At 41.1% G+C, this 20,282-nt stretch overlaps 1 protein-coding gene across 5 annotated transcripts in view; it reads right to left on the bottom strand.

Moving 5' to 3' along the window:
• The window catches only part of LOC119646703 (zwei Ig domain protein zig-8), a 631,176-nt gene that overhangs the window by 154,162 nt on the left and 456,732 nt on the right, over positions 1–20,282 (bottom strand). For 4 of the 5 annotated variants that reach the window (XM_038047280.1, XM_038047277.1, XM_038047278.1 and 1 more), the window contains one exon: positions 19,888–19,956. The exons of the other annotated variant lie outside the window; for it this stretch is intronic. In XM_038047280.1, the coding sequence (XP_037903208.1) occupies positions 19,888–19,956 (69 nt within the window). The remainder of the gene's footprint in view (positions 1–19,887; positions 19,957–20,282) is intronic. 5 annotated transcript variants of the gene reach the window in all.

Genomic DNA, 20,282 nt, shown 5'->3' with positions numbered 1-20,282 from the left:
CGCGGAAAATAGTCCACAAACATACTGGAGTCCCTCCAGATGGGACCACTTTCAACCAAATTGACAATGTTTTGATTGAACGCCGCCACTTTTCAGCCATAATGTATGTCACAAAATATAGGGGGCAATATAGACTCAGGTCACTACCTCGTTGGCATGGTGCTTCGGTCTCGAATAACAACACAGCTCAGAATCCACTTTGACAATCAGGTGAGAGTGAATACTCAAGCCATCCACAACACAGCCCTTCGTAACACCTATAAGGCACCTATGGTGCAATTACCGCACCGCTCAAGAACTAAAATATTGGCGAATGGAAGGTCCCGTCAGCTGTAGACAACGCACAAATGTTGCCACTACCAAGCATGAAAGAGTCAGTTGGTGCAATTCATCGGCTTAACCGTAAGTGACCAGGAGCAGATGGAATTACAACCAAACTAATTGAACATGGACGTAACCAATTACACCCAGCAGTTCATCAACTTTCGCTCAAGTTGCTAAACAGCAAAACGATGCCTAATGACTGGCAAAGAGGCACTATCTGCCCCATATATCAAAAGGGAGATATTACAAAATGTAGTATTATGTTGCTGAGTACCGTCTATAAGATATTCTCCGTTATCTTTCTGACTCGAATAGCTCCATACGGCCAGAATATTATAGGACTCCAGGTAAATCAGCAACAGGTTGCACCATATTTTGATCGACTTCAAAGCCGCCTACGACAAGGCAGCCAGGGTAAAACTGTACGCGACCATGAGAGAATTCGGCATACTGAAAAAATTGATAAGACTGACTAGGACGACCAATATCAATGTGTGAGCCCAGATAAAAGCAGCAGGATCTCCCTCGGGAGCATACAACATAAATAACTGTCTAAGATAAGGAGATGTCCTATAGTGCACCCTTTTGAATCTGGCCCTGGAAAAAGTGATCCGTGATGCTGAGGAAAATGCGCGAGGCGCAATCCTATTTAAGTCCACTCAACTCCTGGCATATGCTGACGATAATGACATCATGGGAAGAACAATCCGAGATGTATAATCTATCTTCATCCAGGTTGAGCGGGGGGCGCGAGATTTTGGGCTGGGCATTAATGAAGGTAAGCTGAAATCTATGGTGGCAACATCAACACCAAAAATCAAAGATGCAACAACATCAAATAGCACTGGCTAAATGAGAACAATAAGGATAGGAGACTATAACTTTGAGAACGTTGATAATTCCTCTTATCTAGAAAATCACAACTGATAACGGATACGACGATGAAATCGGCAGCCAACAAAGCTTATTTCAGCTCGAACCGTCTCACCATAGGGTCAAAGCGCAAACTGTACGAAACAACGATCTTGTCAGTTCTCATGTATTCCTCGTAGACTTGGATTATGATCTCTTAGCCGCGTACGAGAGGCGAATCTTTCGAAGAATTGTTGGCCCCCTACAAGAGTATGGACCATTCCGTACCCAACATAACGATGAAATCTATGAGTGATACTATAACCGTTTTACTATGGGCAAAATCCGTGTGGATTAGGATAATCCATCCCGGAGAGTCTATAAGGACAATATCTATGGTAGAAAAAGAAGCCGAGACAGATCATTCCTAAGATGGAGCGATGGCATACCCCAGGGCGCCAGACAGTCGATTTTAAAGAGTTTCTGGTTTACACCAAACCACAAAACGGACGAAAATTATGGAAAGTAATTTGATTGGGGAAAGTAGATGTTTCCACTGAAACGACTGCATTGTCTGAAGGAATCAAGGAAAACGCAATTATGAAGTTGGACTGAATTAAGGTACCCGATCCTACTTCGCACTTTCCTGAATAACGCTAGTTTCGTATCGATACATATAGAAAGTAATCAAAAACTGTGTAAAGCATTTCAGATTGGCAATTCAAAATGACAGCTTTAAACAACGGATTAGAGCAATTCCACTGAACTTCTCCAGTACCTGCAGGTGGATTTCCATCGTCTTTACGTCTGCTTACTTATTTATAAATGGAACCCTTGTCGACCTAAAAAGTTTGCTAAATTAGAGGCAAGCTCAGTTACTCAATCCGAAGGCCATACATCCATACCCAACTATCGAAATTTAGTTCAGTCGACGAAGGGCATTAGTTCTACTTTTATTAACTCTTTTCAGAATATAAAAGCACAGTTAATTCCTCTCTAGTTCTCCTACTTGGGCCCGTGCGACAAACTGCATTTCATTCCTAGTTAGTTAGCTAAGGTTTCTAGTTCGCAGGAAACCTAATACCACAAATTTCTACTAAGCTAGTCCGTAACTTTAAATTAGCAAGACTAAGCAATATCAGAGCGTAATTTACATAGCGCCTATTATTAGAATGAGATACTTTCGTCCTTAATAAGATTTCTAAATGGATGAAAATGATTGGTCTTTTCTAAAAAACTTCTGCCTGAATGCAGGAACTTTTCAAAATTATCATCTTGTGAGAGTTTTCTGCTTATTTCACATTTAGGCGCACATACTTGATATTTATTCATACATTTTCCTCCATCCATACCTTTTTCTGTTCGTATGCAAAGTAACATCGCCACTACACCGTAACATTCATGATCATCGTCAGTCCATTTCGCTTAGTCATGTCTTTTATAATTTCATTCCTGCTTTCATGCCACAAGCAGATAAAGATACGTATATTTGTATCTCCGGGGGTTGCAACCCTCTAGGGACCTGATAAGGTGGGTGTTGTGATATGAAAAACCAATGCTGGGTTCTTGTTCTCGAATAAGAATGTTTCTGAATATACTCTACGGCTTCCGTGAAAACATATCTACATTTGTATACCATACATGTTACATATCTGTGAAGGTGGTACCAGAATCGTTGAAATTGACTCAGAAAAAAATGTATAAATAAAAGGAAAAGCATAAACGTATAGGTGCCAAGTAAAGGTGGAAACTGTGTCAGGTTGTCACGCAAACATAAAGGGGAGACGTTCATCTAATATTTACGAATGAGGCAAGATTGAAAATGTGCTTTCGTTTCCAGCTTTTCTATTCGCATATCTTCCATTACTTGCAGCAAGCTGCGAGCCTGGGTGTGAGGCATCTTGGGAACTTTACTAGTTCAAATCTGGCAGCTGGATTGTTGCTGCCATTGTCGTTATCGCTACGAGTGAGGAAACTCTAAATATTGAAAACTGTTTTTTTGCACATTTTCTCGGCTAGCTTAGTCATATATGCAAAACGGCATTATGCCGCGTGCATACAAATAACACACTTAAGACCTTCTTCGTTCCAAGCAAGTCGGAGAGCAATTCGAGAAAGCATTCGTTTCCCGTAGACACGTTCATTTTTCCGTTGCATGAACTTCATTCTGTTTTAAATATTGACTTTACTCCACCATTCACGAGAAAGCAATCGCCATTTCGTTTAGTCCTTTGTGCCATGTAGTGAGCACTTCTTTTTTCCTGGTAATGTTCGGAAGAAAATTGTCTTTCGCTAAGGACTATCTGATAGTCTTCGTTTCATCTGTAGTAAGCGCAAACAAAGATTTACCAAATGCTATTTTTTTGGAAACACGAATAGGCCAAAAATAGCTTTTATTCGGTGTACGTGTTGGGAATGCTTTCATGTTACCACATTGAATGGTATTGGCTTAGAAATGCTGTTAGATTATTTCTCTTGTGACGAGACAGTGATTTTAGTTTTCCACAGTGATATCTCTTGTCCTGACCCGATTGAAACTCCAGATTTAGCAATAAGCGTGTCGAAAGAAAGAAACTTGGAAATCCCTTCTAAAAACCTGGAAACCCCTAAGGCAAAATGGAACTTTTCAAAAATAGTAAAACAGTCTAAGTCGTCGGTTTCGGCAATCGACAAATATATTTCCAATAGCAGAGTCACATTCAAAAGGATTCAAAGACATAATTAATATAAAGGCTTTCCGTACGGTGTCTTTGGGAAAATGGACAACAAAACGCGATCGTAATGCTTCCGTGACTATCAATGAGAAGAGTAGCAAGCTTCTAATCATATGAGCATCGTACTTTGACCTGTCATTCTAGTGCTAACTTAGTAATAAGGATACATAGGATATACATAGTATTCTATTCGTGTAGTATGAATATGAACCCGTTACGCACAAGTACATTGTGTTACGTTTAATTCAGTAGATTAGATAGTTGGATAACCCTAAAAGTCATTTACTGATGATATCTTTGGGTGCTAAACTTCGCTGATTAAACTGATTGTTAGTTCCACAATTACCGCATTCATTAGGGTTTAATTTATCAATAAATTCAAAAATTCCTTAATAAATTCTTCAAATTCAGGATGATCAAATTGCAATTCTATAAAGAACAAGCAAATTCTGAAAATTCCAACCAGTACCTCTCGAGGAAATTCGTTTTGAAGAGATGGAAATATCAGATTTGTAGAAACTGTTTAGAAGGCTACAGTTTACGCGAATAGCGAGCAGCCGGTTCGGTAACGAAGGAGGGACTGTAACACGATAGTAATTAGAAATAAATACCACGTGATGTGTGTTTTCTTTTTGGCAAAGAAGGTGAAGATAAGTCGGGAAACACACAGCTCGGTTTTGTTGATCTTTCATATAATAATATTCATGTCCACGATCATTCATTTATACATAGCTTGTAGTGCATATTTGTTGAACGTATCCAATATTCAATTCGATCTGTTACTACCACTTTACCTCTTAGGGAAATTATGACCTCGTGTAACTTTGTTAATATTAGTAGGATTTCCACCAGTAGGCTGCTCTATACTAAAGCCTATAATAATGCATTTTGCGAGACTGTGATGAACTTAAGGGGGCTTCACAGTACATCTTAAAAATATGTTAACATACTATTTTTAACTTTATTTGAGTAGATATCGTAGTGAAAGGTATTTCATGGCCTAGATGTCATATAGGGTCATCATTGAGATTTTTTTTCAGATTTATTGGTGTAGTACTTAATAGTAGTAGTTTCTGAGAATCCTCAATTTAAGTGGCCCCTTTATAATCCTTTACTCCCCCGTTTCGCAATCAGTTCCAAAGCCCTGATTTGGAAAGTACTAACCGAGACCTTCCATTTGATATCCCGCATGACTACATTCGGTGAACAAAAATTTACACCCCTGCATTTATACAGGTATATACCCCCTCCTTCCCTTAAGTTCCACATCGAAAGATGTAACTATGTGCATGCATGGGCGTTCACGGTTCCGTTGTTTTGAACAAAACCTCAAAAAAGAAAGCTGTCGAAAAAATTCAAACCAGATACTCTCCATTCATAACAAAAATAAACATAGCAATTTGTTTGGGTGTGAGAAATCTGAAAGGGTTTAGACCAAAAGGGCATTGCACCAAGCATTAGTGAATCTTTTGAACGAGTATCTCGTCAAATAATATTTACTGGAATTTACGAAGACAAAATAAGAACACAAAAGAATGCGTGTGGGCGAGTGAATAATACACGTTAATGAACAAATAAGAAGAAGAAGGAAGCCTGGGAGTTGAATCACAGAGAATATATGATGAAGAATCCAATGGGAAATCCTCAAGAAAACTTTGACAACGAAATGAACAAAACCACATAGTTGCGGCATAGGTATAGCTTGTATAGTAAATAATTAGCGCTCCACGTTCTTCTGGCACATCATTTCTGAGTTAAATCAAATGTTCACCCACTTCCGATTTTCCTCTTTTCATTATCACAGTTTTCTATTTCTTCATTATTTCCTTGTAATTAATAATTTGGATAAAGCAAACTTCACCGGAAGCAACTCAGTGCAATGGTATCTCCTGTAAAAATACCGATTAAGCTCTATTTATACTTACCAGGCGGTGGCGTCTTCAGCACAGAACGTGTAAGACACAGAATTGTTCTTGTATATAAGCACTATGCGAGTATTCAGGCTTACCAGCATCGATTCCATTGGAAGCAGAGATGGGTAGACATGTGCATGAGCCTTTTTAGAAATTGTTCCGATGGAGGCGCCAGTCTATTATATGATATAACAAAATGTACCTCCCAAGAATTCGAATATAATTTTGACAATACCATAAAGTGGTTACGAGTGCTGCTTTCATTTGATTTGTAATTTCGCGAAAAAAGTAGTGTGACAAGTTCGTTCCTTTTTCAATTGTGAATTTATCATCAGCTTAGATGAATAAGCGAATAATTACAATGTCAAGCAAAAAATATGGTAGTCACATTTATTGGTAAAAACCCTGCTAATTTTCCATTGACTCATTTTTTTAATGTTTTGTTTGCAAACAAAACCTTATTGAAATCGGTTCAATGTCTGTCTGTCAGTCTGCCACACGCACTTTTCTCAGAAACGGCTATACCAATTGACACGAAATTTGGTGAGAAGGTGGGAACGGTGAACGTCCAAACATACAGCGAGTAATATCCTTCTAGGTTGAGATTTAGGCGGGTCCGATCTCTGGAGGCAATTAAACGTCGGAGTTGTCATATCTACTACCGATTTGGCAACATACCCGTGCATGTGCACAAGGAAAAGCCAAGGAAAGAGACCTCGGAGGAGGCATCGGGTGGAAAACTTACCGAGGTCCCTGAAGAAGTCGCGGAAGCCATAGAGGCGGAAAGAACTGGATCAACCAGGGAAATAGACCCGCTGCCCAGTGAAGAGCAGAAGCTGGACGACCTAGACCTAGGACTCCTAGGGCTCAGGGTGGACAGCGACGCGCAGGAAAGCGCCATGTCGGAGGAGGAGGGTGACACTCCGACAGTGGAGAAGAGCTCCAAACAATAACGGAGCCAATGGCCAGCACTAGGATAGCCCAGATAAACCTCCACTATGCGAGAGCTGCATCTGCAGTGATTGCAAGGGCAAATTCCAAGGAGAACATTGGAATAGTGCTGGCTCAGGAGCCCTGGGTGTACCGGGGGCAGATTCGCGGTCTGCAAGAAGCAGACACGCAGGTAATTTGGGACTCCTCTTGTGAAAAACCAAGAGCTTGCATAATTCTCAAACGTAATTTAAAATACATATGTCTTTCAGAGTTCTTAACCGGGGACCTTGTGGCTATCCAAGTCTCATTGGAAGCCGGGAGTAGCACTCGAGAGGCAGTTGTAGCATCGGGATACTTCCCAGGAGACGACAGCCGGGCTCCACCGGAACAAGTCGCAAAGCTGACGGAGTATTGCGAGGAGAGGGCGTTACCACTTCTTCTCGGCTGCGATGCCAACGCCCACCACGAAGTGTAGGGAAGCAGCGACACTAATCGTAGAGGTGAGTACCTTCTCGAATTTATTCTTAATAATAAGTTAGAAATATACAACGTAGGGAACACTCTAACATTTGTGACCAGCACCAGACAAGAGGTACTAGATATAACTGTAGAAAATACCCTAATGAACGGGATGGTTAGGAATTGGAGGGTGTCGGATGAACCCTCAATGTCTGATCACAGGATAATCAGATATGACATTGAGGGTAACTCCGAAATAAAAAGAATAATAAGGAATCCCAAGAGAACGGATTGGGAATCCTACACAACGCACCTGAGCAACAACATTGCCCACCTTCAAGGGGGCGGTGACATCAGGAGCGAATTGGAATTAGAAACGGTGGTGGAAGACCTCAACACAATCGTCATTGACGCATATGAGGCCAACTGTCCGGCCAAGACAGTCAAGTCATCAAGGGATGTACCATGGTGGAACAGGAACCTAGTCAGAATGAGAACGGAGATACGAAAACTCTTTAACCGGGCAAAACAAACCGGGGGCTGGCGGAGGTATAAAAATGCACTGACTGCGTATAGCAACGCGATCAGGGAAGCGAAACGGAACAGCTTTAGGGAATTCTGTGAAGGGATTGAACAGATCACAGAAGCAACCAGGCTGTACAAGGCTGTAGCCAAAGACGGGGGAATATCCTCTGTCTGCTTGAAAAAGGAAGATAGGACATTCACCGAGAATGAGGAGGACAGGGTACACCTGCTTCTCAGAACTCATCTCCCGGGGTCCTACCCCTCGGCGGCAGGCGACAACAATCTGCCTGACACCCCAACAACGAAAAGGGGAAGGAAAGAGAGCTGGAAACTAGCAAAAGATGTATGCTCAGAAGCTAGGCTAAGATGGGCAGTGGGAACTTTTAAACCAATGAAATCTCCCGGAGTAGACGGCATTTTCCCAGCACTTCTCCAGAGAGGCCTAGGAATTATCTTAGAGTCTCTTCTGAGGGTGGCAAGGGGGAGCATAGCACTGGGTTACATACCAAGAGCATGGAGACGGGCAAAAGTGGTCTTTATTCCGAAAGCGGGTAAAAAGGATCCTTTTCACCCTAATCCCCTAAATCACTGTCAACACGCTTACCGGGCAGGACGGTCAACTGAAAATCTCTGTATCAGGTGACAAAGGTGCTACAGGACGCCATAGAAACAAAAGAAATTGCACTGTGCGCATTTTTGGATATTGAAGGAGCATTCGACAACACATCGCACACAGAGATACAGGATGCCCTGAGCCGCAAAGGAGTGGGAAACACTCTGGCACTCTGGATGGGCAAAATGCTAGAAAGCAGACAAATAGAGGTACAAACAGGTACCAATTCTATTATCATGAACACCACTCAAGGCTGTCCACAGGGTGGAGTACTATCGCCGCTGATGTGGAGTATGGTAGTGGATGAACTCCTGGACATGTTAACTAATACTGGAATATAAGTCCAGGGCTACGCGGACGACATTGTTCTAATCTGTAGGGGCAAATATGAAGATACCCTATGTGATAGAATCCAAACTGGATTAAGGGTTACTAGTGCCTGGTGCAGGAAGGTGGGACTGCGGATCAACCCAACCAAAACCACCATAGTACCATTCACAAGGAGGCGTAAGCTGGATCACCTGAAAGCCATAACATTACATGATATCGAGGTGAGACGAGAAACAGAGGTCAAATATTTGGGAATCACGCTAGACCAAAAATTACTCTGGAAGACACATGTCGGAAACACTTGTCGAAAAGCCACGAGGGCTCTGATGACTTGCAGATCCATAGCAGGAAAAAAAATGGGGTTGCAGCCCGAAGATACTACTTTGGATATATACTGCAATAGTAAGGCCAATGAGTAAGGCGGGGAGCTGCCTAAATCGAAGGAAGATTGATATCCTTTCTAGGCGGTATCCCGAATTACTGATACCGAGGGGCAACATGACAACGAGGTTTCACTATGATAAGAAGTTTGAAACACGTTGGAGTAACAAGGCAAACTGGGAGAGCGTGGCTGCCACATACGGCTTAAACCAGCAATTGATTACTTGGTACACTGACGGATCCCTCACAGCAGAGGGAGCGGGTGCCGGTGTCATTGGTCCAAGGAAAATGTACTTTGAGCCAATGGGCAGGTACACTAGCATATTCCAGGCGGAAATTTACGTCATACACAAATGTGCCTCCTTTAATCTGCAAAGGAACTACAAGGGGCAGAACATAGCTATTCTCACCGATAGCGAAACAGCGATCAAGGCACTTAGGTCCAACCAGGTGAACTCTAAACTGGTATGGGAATGCCTTGAGAGACTGAATACACTCGGCTCGTCCAACAAGGTCTGGATACTTTGGGTTCCAGGCCATGCTGGGTTGGAAGGCAACGAGGCAGCGGATGAACTAGCCAAGAAGGGAGCAGGGATGCCTTTACACGAGCCAGAACCCTTCTGTGGAATCGGAAACGGTTTCTTGGCTATGAATCTAAGAAACGAAGAGAAACGGTTGAGGGAACTATATTGGGCGGGCCTACCAGGGATGGAGCAGTCCAGGGTGTTTATTGGAGGATACGAACCCATGCGTACAAAAGATTGCTTAAACCTCACCAAAAAGAACCTCCGAATCATAGTGGGAATTCTCACTGATCATTGTCGGCTGAACTATCACCTAGAGAAGCTAGGGATATCTACGGACACTGCCTGCAGGTTCTGTGAGGAGGAGAACGAAACCTCTATGCACGTCCTGGGACAGTGTCCGGCACTTGTGCAAAGTAGGTCGATACATCTGGGAGAACACTTAATAGCAGATGCAAAGCTGAAACTTCTGAAAGTGGGGAACATACTAAAGTTCCTAACGGTTACAGGCCTGCTTGAGATACTATGATCAACAGGTACACTATAACCAGTAAAAGGGGCACAATAGTTCTATGATACAAGGACGCGGTGCGACTTTCCCTTAACAGAATAATAATAATAACATATTCAAAGCAATAGAATGAACTTCAGAGGTGGATATAAGTGCTAAATACCTTGATTTACATTTCTGGCGCCAAAATCCGAACAATTGAAAAAATTGCCGCCATTTTATGCTGGTTAAAAGCCCGTTTTTCGTTTTCTTTTTAAACGTTTCACTGACTCGGAATCATCCACGCCGTCAATTTTTGACGTTTTATTAAAAAATCTGTGCCAAATAAAAAGCAGCCTAGAAAATTTCATAAATCTATTTTTCTAAACTTTTAACTAAACATCATGATAATATATCTACAAAATTTCATCAAAATATCTGCTTTTTTTTCAAAAAATAAACCTTGAACAAGTGAAAAAATCAAAATTTGAGCTTGCCACATCCCCTTAAACTCAATTCTCATATGAGTGTATGCTTAATAGTTCTCTCCCATTTTCATGTTTTCTTTTTTTACCCTTCTTTAACTTTGTTACTGGTGTCTACAATCTCAAAAACAGTTCTTTTCCATCAGATATGAAAGCTTGTATAATGTTAACGTCAGCAAACTACGCTACGGATAGACTTAAGCAATAACATTCTTATGGTGCCGGTGAGTGTTCTCCTGATGAGCTGCTTTAGGATGGTATTCGACTTCATACGTTATTTTATAAAATGTACTCTAACCAGTACTATCGTAAGTCTATTGGAAATCTATGCTTTTATCTAACGCCTGTTTAGCTGAGAATTTTTGCCCTATTTTAAATCGTCCGATTATATTCACCTATGTTATGCGAGTATTCTACTACGATTCTTATGTCACTAAATATGTTACTTCGGATCTAAACAATTTTCACCAATGGCTTGTAACATGAACGCATCAGACAGATGCCTTTTTCGTTGTCCCGACAAAGTAATAGTACACATATATTTCTGCTAATTGTTGCGTAAATTTTCTTTGTTTGATGTCTTCACAATCATTCAGTGTAGGCAATTGATCAACAGTCGTCCACCTTTATTTATTTTGGTTCTTCAAATCTGATTTGATGATAGTTGTTCCTATATTTTTAGCCTCACATTCTTTGGCTGTTTTTCCTCCGCCCGGTATTTTGTAAACTACACTAGCTTGGTTGAAGTTTGAACCCCTGGCCAAGAAAATTACATATTGGAGGGCTTCAGTAAGCCAGTTTGTTGACTCTATTTCCCTATACCGGCATACCATTTCAAGCAGCCGATGCAGATGTCTCTATGGTTCTGAGTGTTGGCCGACTATAGAAGACAATGAACGGCATCTTGCAATAATGTAGATGAAGCTGTTGCGTTGGACTAATGACGTGAAACGTTTGGATTACGTCCGAAATGAAGACGATCGATATGGGGTTTCACCGACCGTGCAAAAACTGCGAGAAGGGCATCTACGATGGGATGGTCACGTAATACGCGCTAACGAGAATTCACTTGCGAAGATTGGTCTGAACATCGAAGTCGATAGTAAACGACCAAAAGGCCGAACGAAACAAGGGTGGCTTTATACGCTGGATGGGGATTTAAAAGCCTCACGATGGCATCCAGATGAGGCTTTTGACAAAATAAAATGGTGAAACCGATCATGCCTAGCTGACTCCGCTTGTGAACGGGAAAAAAGATGAAGGAAAAGAAGAAGATAACCAATACTGAGGAAGGGGCCATATGGCTTTCGAAATATCGATATCTTCAATAAATATACCGGGTTTGTCCCTAATTTAAAAACGATCTGCTTTTTATTTTTCAGTTTTCATGTTCATGTTCATGTTCAACCGCGTAGTAAATTTTGAAAGAGAAAAATGGATGCGTAGTCAGAGAAACCTGTGAAAGAATCCCATGTTTTGAATCAGGGACGACAATAGGTGGTCAATAGGTGCACACTTATTGATGTATAAATATGGAGCGCTTATGCAAGCTCCTTAGAATGATGGTAAAAACTTGGTTAAACTTAAGGCGTCTAATGATGATGATGCCAAACATCGGAGATCCACGAGAGATTTGGGAGCCGCTTATAGCACTAGTGGTGAACTATGCAGAATTGGTCTGAGGAGCTGCACTGCATATCACAGGCAATGCTAAAAAAATATAGAGCTTTGCATGACAACTATTGAGAGAGTTCGAAGAATCGATGGTAACCTGATTTTAAATAAATTTCATTTCGGGAACATGAATTTAATTATAATTACGAAGTTTTGTCATTGTATTTCTAGACTAAATACCTTCTTCCTATACTTTACTGAATTGTCGTAGGTTTGGGGTGTTAAATATAGAAACTTACTTCTTTCTACATAAAGAGGTACCCATGAGAATGTATAGCAGCGCGTTTAATTCCTAAAAGTTATTTACACCAATGATAAGTTGGTTCGACACTTACCTCTTCAGAGTCCTGGTTTTACTATGAAATGGATTCTTCAAAAAGAAAAAACTTGCTGGTAGTTAGTTAGCTTCGTCTTTACTTCAAATAATATAACGAGTTATCTCATTGACGTCGCTGGAGTTCGACCTTTGTTATGATCATTATTTTAGATATGGAATCGAGGAAACAAAAGTTGTGTGAATTATTAAATTTAAGAAGAAGACATTTCTTCATGGGTCCTCGGTTTAAAACCGGTGATAGTTGTAGTTGAACTAAATGAAGCTAAGTCTCAACTGCATTTCGAAAATGATTTATTTACTGGAGCATGAGGGCGCACAGGACTTGATAGGATGAGTATATCTACTGTAATGTAGACTACAATTTAGATTAGAAAATACTTTACACGGCCAAAGCAAAGGATGTTTTCCTTACTTCCCATATACTTCTTCCTTACTATGCATCTATTCTGGATTTAACTAGAAATTTTTCTAGAAATTCTGTTGAGCTGTTACTGAAGCGTTACATGCTTTTGGAAGGAGGATCATATGATTTATTCATATCCTTACTAATTAACAAAAGGCAAAGTACTCCAATTAATTTGTAAGCGTATTATACATATATATTTACAACATAATGCATAACGCAATTTTGCATTTTTTGAAGGAGTGAAGAATGAAACGAGATCTCCGCACAACAGTCGATTTTACGCACGTAACATTTTAGGTAGAAGTAACAGTGTAACATGAATTCCATAAATGTCATTTCAAAAACAGTAATTGTATTATGAGCGGTTCGGTAGTTGAGGCGGATGAGCGTGAGACCCTCTATCTTTTTACCTCGGGCTCGAATCCCGGTCGTCACTGATGTCTGTGTTATTCTGTGTTGTCCCTCTGCTGTAGGGTTATCACTTGGACATCATTAATTATTATGATAATGTCGACTGAAGCACAGTTTGGTTGGAAGCTGAAACTGTTTACATGCCCTATACTCGTAAAGGAGTGAACTATCCCCTCAGTAAATATAGAACTGCCCATTATACTAGCTCCAAACTTTGAAGCCGATACATGTATTGATGAAAGTGTTCCAATTTTAAGGAGACAACAGATAAAAGAATACGGGGAAAGGTATCCATTTAAAAGGACCCAACTGAATAACAAATAATAAAAGATAGAATTTACTTTAAGGTAAGATAACATTCATTTGCCCGACACGATATCACACAATAGTAAGTTCTATTCCTGAAAACTTTATAAGTACTTATGTACGTAATCAAGGAAAAAATAACATTTTCCTTTAATGATGGTTGGATATTTTCACCATCTACTCTAGAGATTCTATATAGCTAATATATAAAAAAATAATATTTTGCCCCCAAAATTAAACCAAGATATTTCGGTGATATAAACAGTATAAAAACTGCCAGACGGCCGTAACACACAAACATTATTGACCCATCAAACAATACTGGTGAACATTTTACCTTCACTAGAAGTATATAAGTCTTCAATGACAAGTCATCATTGAGTTTGGTTGAATGTGGAATCATTTTCGCAAACCGACAGAGGAAAGTCATTAAGAGTAGACTCAAACGTGAAACTAGCAATATCAGGATTAAAATTCTAAATCGGATTACATCTATCCATTTGAATTCCAACAGCGTAGGATAGAAAACCATGTTGGCCATCCTTCTTCCCAAACGAAGTGAAACTAGCAATCACGACATGCATTTGTATCATGGGCCTTGTAATTTTGTGAATTCTCTGTTTATCCGTGTTAGCTCAAAAAATACGTATGTTCTACTAGATACTTTTATTATGCCACATTATCAATCCTCAACACCGCATTTAACCTGTCACCCTTCCACAAAATGCTCCTTAGCTACTGTAGGCTGGCTGTATTTATCCCTTGACTCAAATTAAAAAATAAAACAAATATGAAATGGGTATTTTCCCATTTACGTATTTGTTACCATCTACCCCTGTTTATACTAATCGTAGAATTAAAATAAATAAATTAAGTTGTGTTGGATCTGAATATCGAGATGGCTTGAAAGTCAGGGATGATCCAGTTTCTAAACGTGTTCCTGCTGAACAACTGAAGTATGGATTATTTAGTGTCGGATTCGCATGCAGATGTACATACCAGAGATAAAGTATGGAGCGAAACTTGGCAAATAAATTGTGTAACTACTTTGATATTTCATCAGTTAACGCAATAATAGAAGTGAGATTCATACATTTTGCGAAAGGTCATAACGATAGGTCAGTCTGAGTCGTTGTTAACATTTTGGTGGAAAGAGTGTTGAAATTAGCAGGTTTCTAGTCTACAAATTTCTATCCCTTTTAGCCAGCTTTTGTGATTAGTATGAAATACATACGTTGAATGTATTCGTAGACTCTTTCATCGAGTAATGGATTTCAGCCAAATCACTTTGGATTTGGAAAAATAGGCAAGCAGAGTCGGGCGGCTCTAAACGAAGTCTAAGCGACACAAATAGTCCGGTGTAGCTTAGTGCGAAAGTGTGGGCTGGATACTCGGCTGGCACCGACTTCAGTCTTTCGTAAAATTTTGTTAATAAGTTTTATTTGCCTCTTTGCCTTGCATTATGATTTCATTAAAAAGTCTAGTCTCGGATATTCACCGCCAGCGCCAAGGGAGCGTTTTTCTTAGTAGTCTGGAACAATTGAAGATTCAAAATGTGCAAGACGAGTTTTTGAAAACAACAAAAACGGAGAAAACAACAAAGATCCATCATGTAAACATGGGGAACAAAATTTTTCAGAGCACGACCTCGAAATCAATTGGTAATGTGAAAGAAGCCTCGACCATGAAAACGCAGACGTAAAAGAAGCCCGCAATCATCCGCTGGGAAAAGTGCACCCAAGCTAGCGAAACATGACAAAAACTACGGAAAGAATTTGAATAAGTGTTCACTGCTTAATGCAAATCAAGAAAAAAAGTGGGTGAGAGCACTACAAAATTGAAGCTGCCGCCAATATACCTGAGCCAAATAAATGTCAGTGAACTTGTCGTGAATCTCGCAAGATTATTTGACAAAAGCACCTACCACGTAGTCCAACTTATCAAAGGTGCGATCCATGAAAGATATTTCCAAATATATGACGAAGACAACTACAGAAAAACAATATCCACCTTTGACAAAGAAGGTAAAAAGTGCTACACATACGAATTGAAAAACTCCAAGGGTATTATAGTAGTGCTAAAATGGATAGAAAAAAGAATGGATTTGTCAAAGATTAAAGAAGCTCTGCCGGATGAAAAATTTCAGGTGAGGTCGGTATATAAATCGTGATAGGATTCTCCATCCACTCTACCTTGTGGAATTCGAACCTAATGGAACGAAATTTAAGAAAGGCTTTATCGAAGAATCGTCGTAGAAGAACCGCGGAGTAGACTTGACCCGCTACAGTGCCAAAATTGTCACGAATTTTGTCACACAAAAACATACGGCATCAGAGGCCACTTCTGAAGCAATGAACAAGTGCATGATCGATGCAAACCGGGTGGAGAATGGATTGCATTTGCCAGAGAGTGTGACAGAGACTCCAATTGCATGCTTTGGTACGGTTAAGACATATACGATTGGAAACAACAAACAACCTGAATTTATAGAGAAATTAACTGCAGTGAAAAAATGGGGTTAATTTAAATCATCATCAGCCACTTACGTCACCTATAAGTCCAGGTCACAAATTACTATAATAATCAGACCCTTTAGAGACCATTTTTTTCAGCATTTGTCCCGTTCACAAGCGGGGTCAGCTCGTCGTGATTGGTTTCCCCATTTTATTTTATCAAAAGCCTCATCTGGATGCAATAGCGAGGCTTTCAAATCCCCATTCACGCTTACCATCGACGTTGATGTTTAGACTAATCTTCGCAAGTGAATTTTCGTTGGCGCGAATTACGAGACCATATTATCGAAGACGCCTCGCAATTTTTCCACAATCGATGCAACCCCGTCATTTCAGATGTGATCAAAACGTGTCGCGCCACTAGTCCAACGCAACATCTTTGTCTGCGTTACTGAAAGACGTCGTTCATTGTCTTCTGTAGTCGGGCTCAGAACCATAGAGGACGACAGGACGAATGGCATTGCGGTAAATTCTAGATTGGAGACGTTCGTTGATACGTCGACTACAAAGAACACCAGCTGCGGAACGCCATTTCATCCGGGTTGCGTTAATGCGGGAAGCAATTTCATAAGGCAGTTCCCCGTTGGCTGATAGCCGTGACCAAAGATATTTAAAGCGCTCAGTTCTGGGCAGGTCACTGCCGCTGACTGCGATTGCGCATGTTTCATGGGCATCGGTCGTCAAACATTCAGTGTTATTCAAATTGAATCTGATACCTTGTTGTACGAGGCGATCATTCCATTTTTGGACAAGTTGCTCCAGATCATTTTTGCTATTAGACGCTAAGAAAACATCATCTACATAAAGCAGTGTATAGGGTCTGGACGTTGAATGTCCCGTGTGACGGTGTCCAAAACAAGAACAAAGAGGAGTGGTGAGAGTGCGCTTCCCCTATAAACACCAAATTAGTTAGTTAGTTTAGTTAACTGGGGGGAGCCGCAGCCCTGAGCACTCAGGCCATTATTAGGCCCATTGTACTGTGCCGGGCAGCTGCATAAAAAGTGCAGGGCTGTCTCCTCCTCCTCCTCACATTGGCTGCACACAGCCGAAACCACTACCCCAATTTTTTCCATATGGTAGTTTAAGGGGCAGTGTCCCGTCAAAAGCCATACTAGGGTTTTCATGTCCGACTTCTTAAAAGACAACAAAAATGCCGCTCTAGTGGCCTTAGGCTCCTTCACAAGGATTTTCGCTTGCCGGCAAGAGTCCAAATTTTTCCACTCGGTTGCGTGAATCCTTGCAATTTCACTCTTCAGAATATACTTGATAGTAGATGGTCGGATTCCAAGAGCTGGTTCTGGCCCCACCATTGTGGATCCAGTCTCTCGGCGAGCTAGTCTGTCAGCCTCCTCATTACCGGCGATGTTAGAGTGCCCCGGCACCCACATCAGGGATGTTTCGTTCAGTCGGCCAAGTTTCAGCAGCACCTGATGACAACTCCACACCAACTTGCTTGATATGTTGTTGCTATTTAGCGCTGATAATGCCGCCCGACTGTCGGAACTGATTCGAATGGTGCGACCCCTCCATTTCTGTCGCAGACATTCTTCTGCTGCCAATGAAATGGCGTATATCTCCGCCTGGAATATGGTCGTCATTTTTCCGACAGGTCGGGCCAGTTCTATAATCGGATTCTCCGAGAACACCCCTGCGCCTGCTCCATCCTCCATGACTGACCCGTCGGTGAAGATTATTAGGTCTGTAATCTGAAAAGAGTCATGGCCACTTGTCGACCATTCTTCTCTTTCGGCGATTACGACAGTATATGTCTTTTCAAAGACGAATCTGGAAACCATATGATCGGTCGGCATCAGGGCTACTGGATGTTTTTCAAGGAATTTCCAGATAGACGCATGCCCGTTAGATTGGCCGCCTTTCCAAGCCCCAATGGTATCGAACCTATATGCGTCGTTGGCCGCTTTCCGTTTTACCTCCAAGTGAATTGGGGGTAAATTTAGGATAGCTCCAAGTGCCGCAGTCGGCGTAGTACTCATTGCTCCAGTAATATTTAGGCAACCAAGTCTCTGAATCGTTAGCAGCTTCCTGCTGTTATCAAAGTTCATTCTTGGCCACCAGACGATGCATGCATACATCAAAATGGGTTTCATTATGGATGTATATATCCAGTGTATCCGTTTAGGTGAAAGTCCGCAGGTCTTACCTATCGCATTCCTACAGCACCAGAGCAATCTGCAGGATTTCTGATATTGTTCCTGGGTATGATGGTTCCACGTTAACTTGGAGTCGAAATGTACTCCTAAGTACTTGAATGTTTGTGCCAGCTGGATTTCCTCCCCTGCTAATGTGGGTAGCGTATAGTTACCCCACCTGACGTTCCTAGTGAACATAACTAGTCCAGTCTTCCTAGCGTTCACCGTGAGTCCATTGCGGAGGCACCAGGTGTGGATTACATGCAGAGTTGCATTCAAGCGGTCACATACTGTGTCCACAAATTATTACAGCTAGGTCGTATCTGAGTGTAGACTCAGGTTCTCCATCGATGAGCTCAGGGTTGCCCCTTCACTCGGGGTTGGGTTGCTTTATAGGTTTATGTTTTTGTTTTTTTGTTTTTTTATAATTGGCTGCCATGGCCTCAATTTTTCCGGGGAAAGTAAGTCGATCTCGGCAGAGCCCCTTTTTGCCGAGACAAGGCTAGTTTAAACTGGCGGTCACCTGGTACCCAGAGTTCACCGTTTACGGCCACATCTTAACCCTTGTGATCATTCAGCCCTCGGCACGGTAGTCACCCCTTGGCTTGGGGTTTTGATTATAAACACCAATAGAGAAAGGAAGCGATTTTGATATACCCGCCACACTTCGAACTTTACTTTTCGAATTGTGGTAGAGCAATTGAACCCATTGCATCCCCCTGGCGCTAAATGTTGTCGTAGAGCATACCAGATGAGTTCGCGTGGCACATGGTCAAACGCTTTATCTAGATTCAGAAATGCAATGTAAAGCGATACTTCTCATGGTGTTTCTCCATGAGTAGCCACGCAGCGTGTATTGCGTCAGTAGTTTCATAATAATAATAATAATCGTTGGCACAACAATCCATATTGGATCAGGGCCTTGAAGTGTGTTAAAGCACTTCATTCAAGACCGTATCGGTACACGACAGGACACTGTAGGAGGCAATATGGTCAGCATTACGCTCGCCCGAGATTATTATCCTGATTTGACTCAGGTACTCATTCACAGCTGAGTCGAATGGTGGCCGACATCAAATCACGATACAAATGTATGCATGTAGTTGCTATGTCCCTGCTAGCTTCCCAATGGCTGTCCTGTAATTAGGCATGTTAGACATAGAATTCAATGCATAGGTTGCAAAATGGAAAAATTCATTTACGAATGTCAGCGAGACCTTCACAGGTCTAGGCGAGAAGTAGGGACTCATTTTGTCATAGTCTTATTGGCCTCCTAGTGTGTAACTCACGATATATTCAAGAAGAAAAAAATATGTTTCTGTTTTATATAAAAGCTTATGTCCTATTGAATTCCACTTTGGCTCAAAGTTATACATATACTACGTGAGTTATCAGCAAGAACTGTGTCATCTCCATGAAGCTACCAAACAAGTTCTTTCCAGATATCACCCTCTAAAACAGAGAAGTTGCTACTAACGGAGGTATCACGCAGTGAAAGTAAGTAATTGACTACACAAAAAATATTGCATGCAAAGAGAGAGACTAACTTGGAGGTTTTATTATTTGTCTTGGCATCTCCGCGGTTGATGGACTTTGTGTACTGATTAGACTTTTGGCTGAAAAGAAAAATATACTAATTTGGAGATTTGCTTGAACAATGATTGCCATTTGTCATGTGTCTACTTCATAAATTTCCCATAATTATTCAACATCTTTGCAGTTATATTCTTTTAATTACTTTTATGAGCACAAAAGGGAGAAACGGCTGAAAATCCCTTTTACTACAATTTTAACACAGAACAAGTTCAGATTCTCATTTCGAAATAAATTGCCCATTTTTCAGGCATGGTCACCTCATTTGCACAATTTTATGTCTGCTGGTTATTTCGCGAAACAAGTAAGGACGACTCCACACATCTTGCTCACAGCTAGCTTCGCAGGC

This window comes from Hermetia illucens, chromosome 1, assembly GCF_905115235.1.
Source record: "Hermetia illucens chromosome 1, iHerIll2.2.curated.20191125, whole genome shotgun sequence".
Classification (NCBI taxonomy): domain Eukaryota; kingdom Metazoa; phylum Arthropoda; class Insecta; order Diptera; family Stratiomyidae; genus Hermetia; species Hermetia illucens.
The sequence above is the reverse complement of the archived record's forward strand: the minus strand, read 5'-3'. Positions and strand labels throughout refer to the sequence as shown.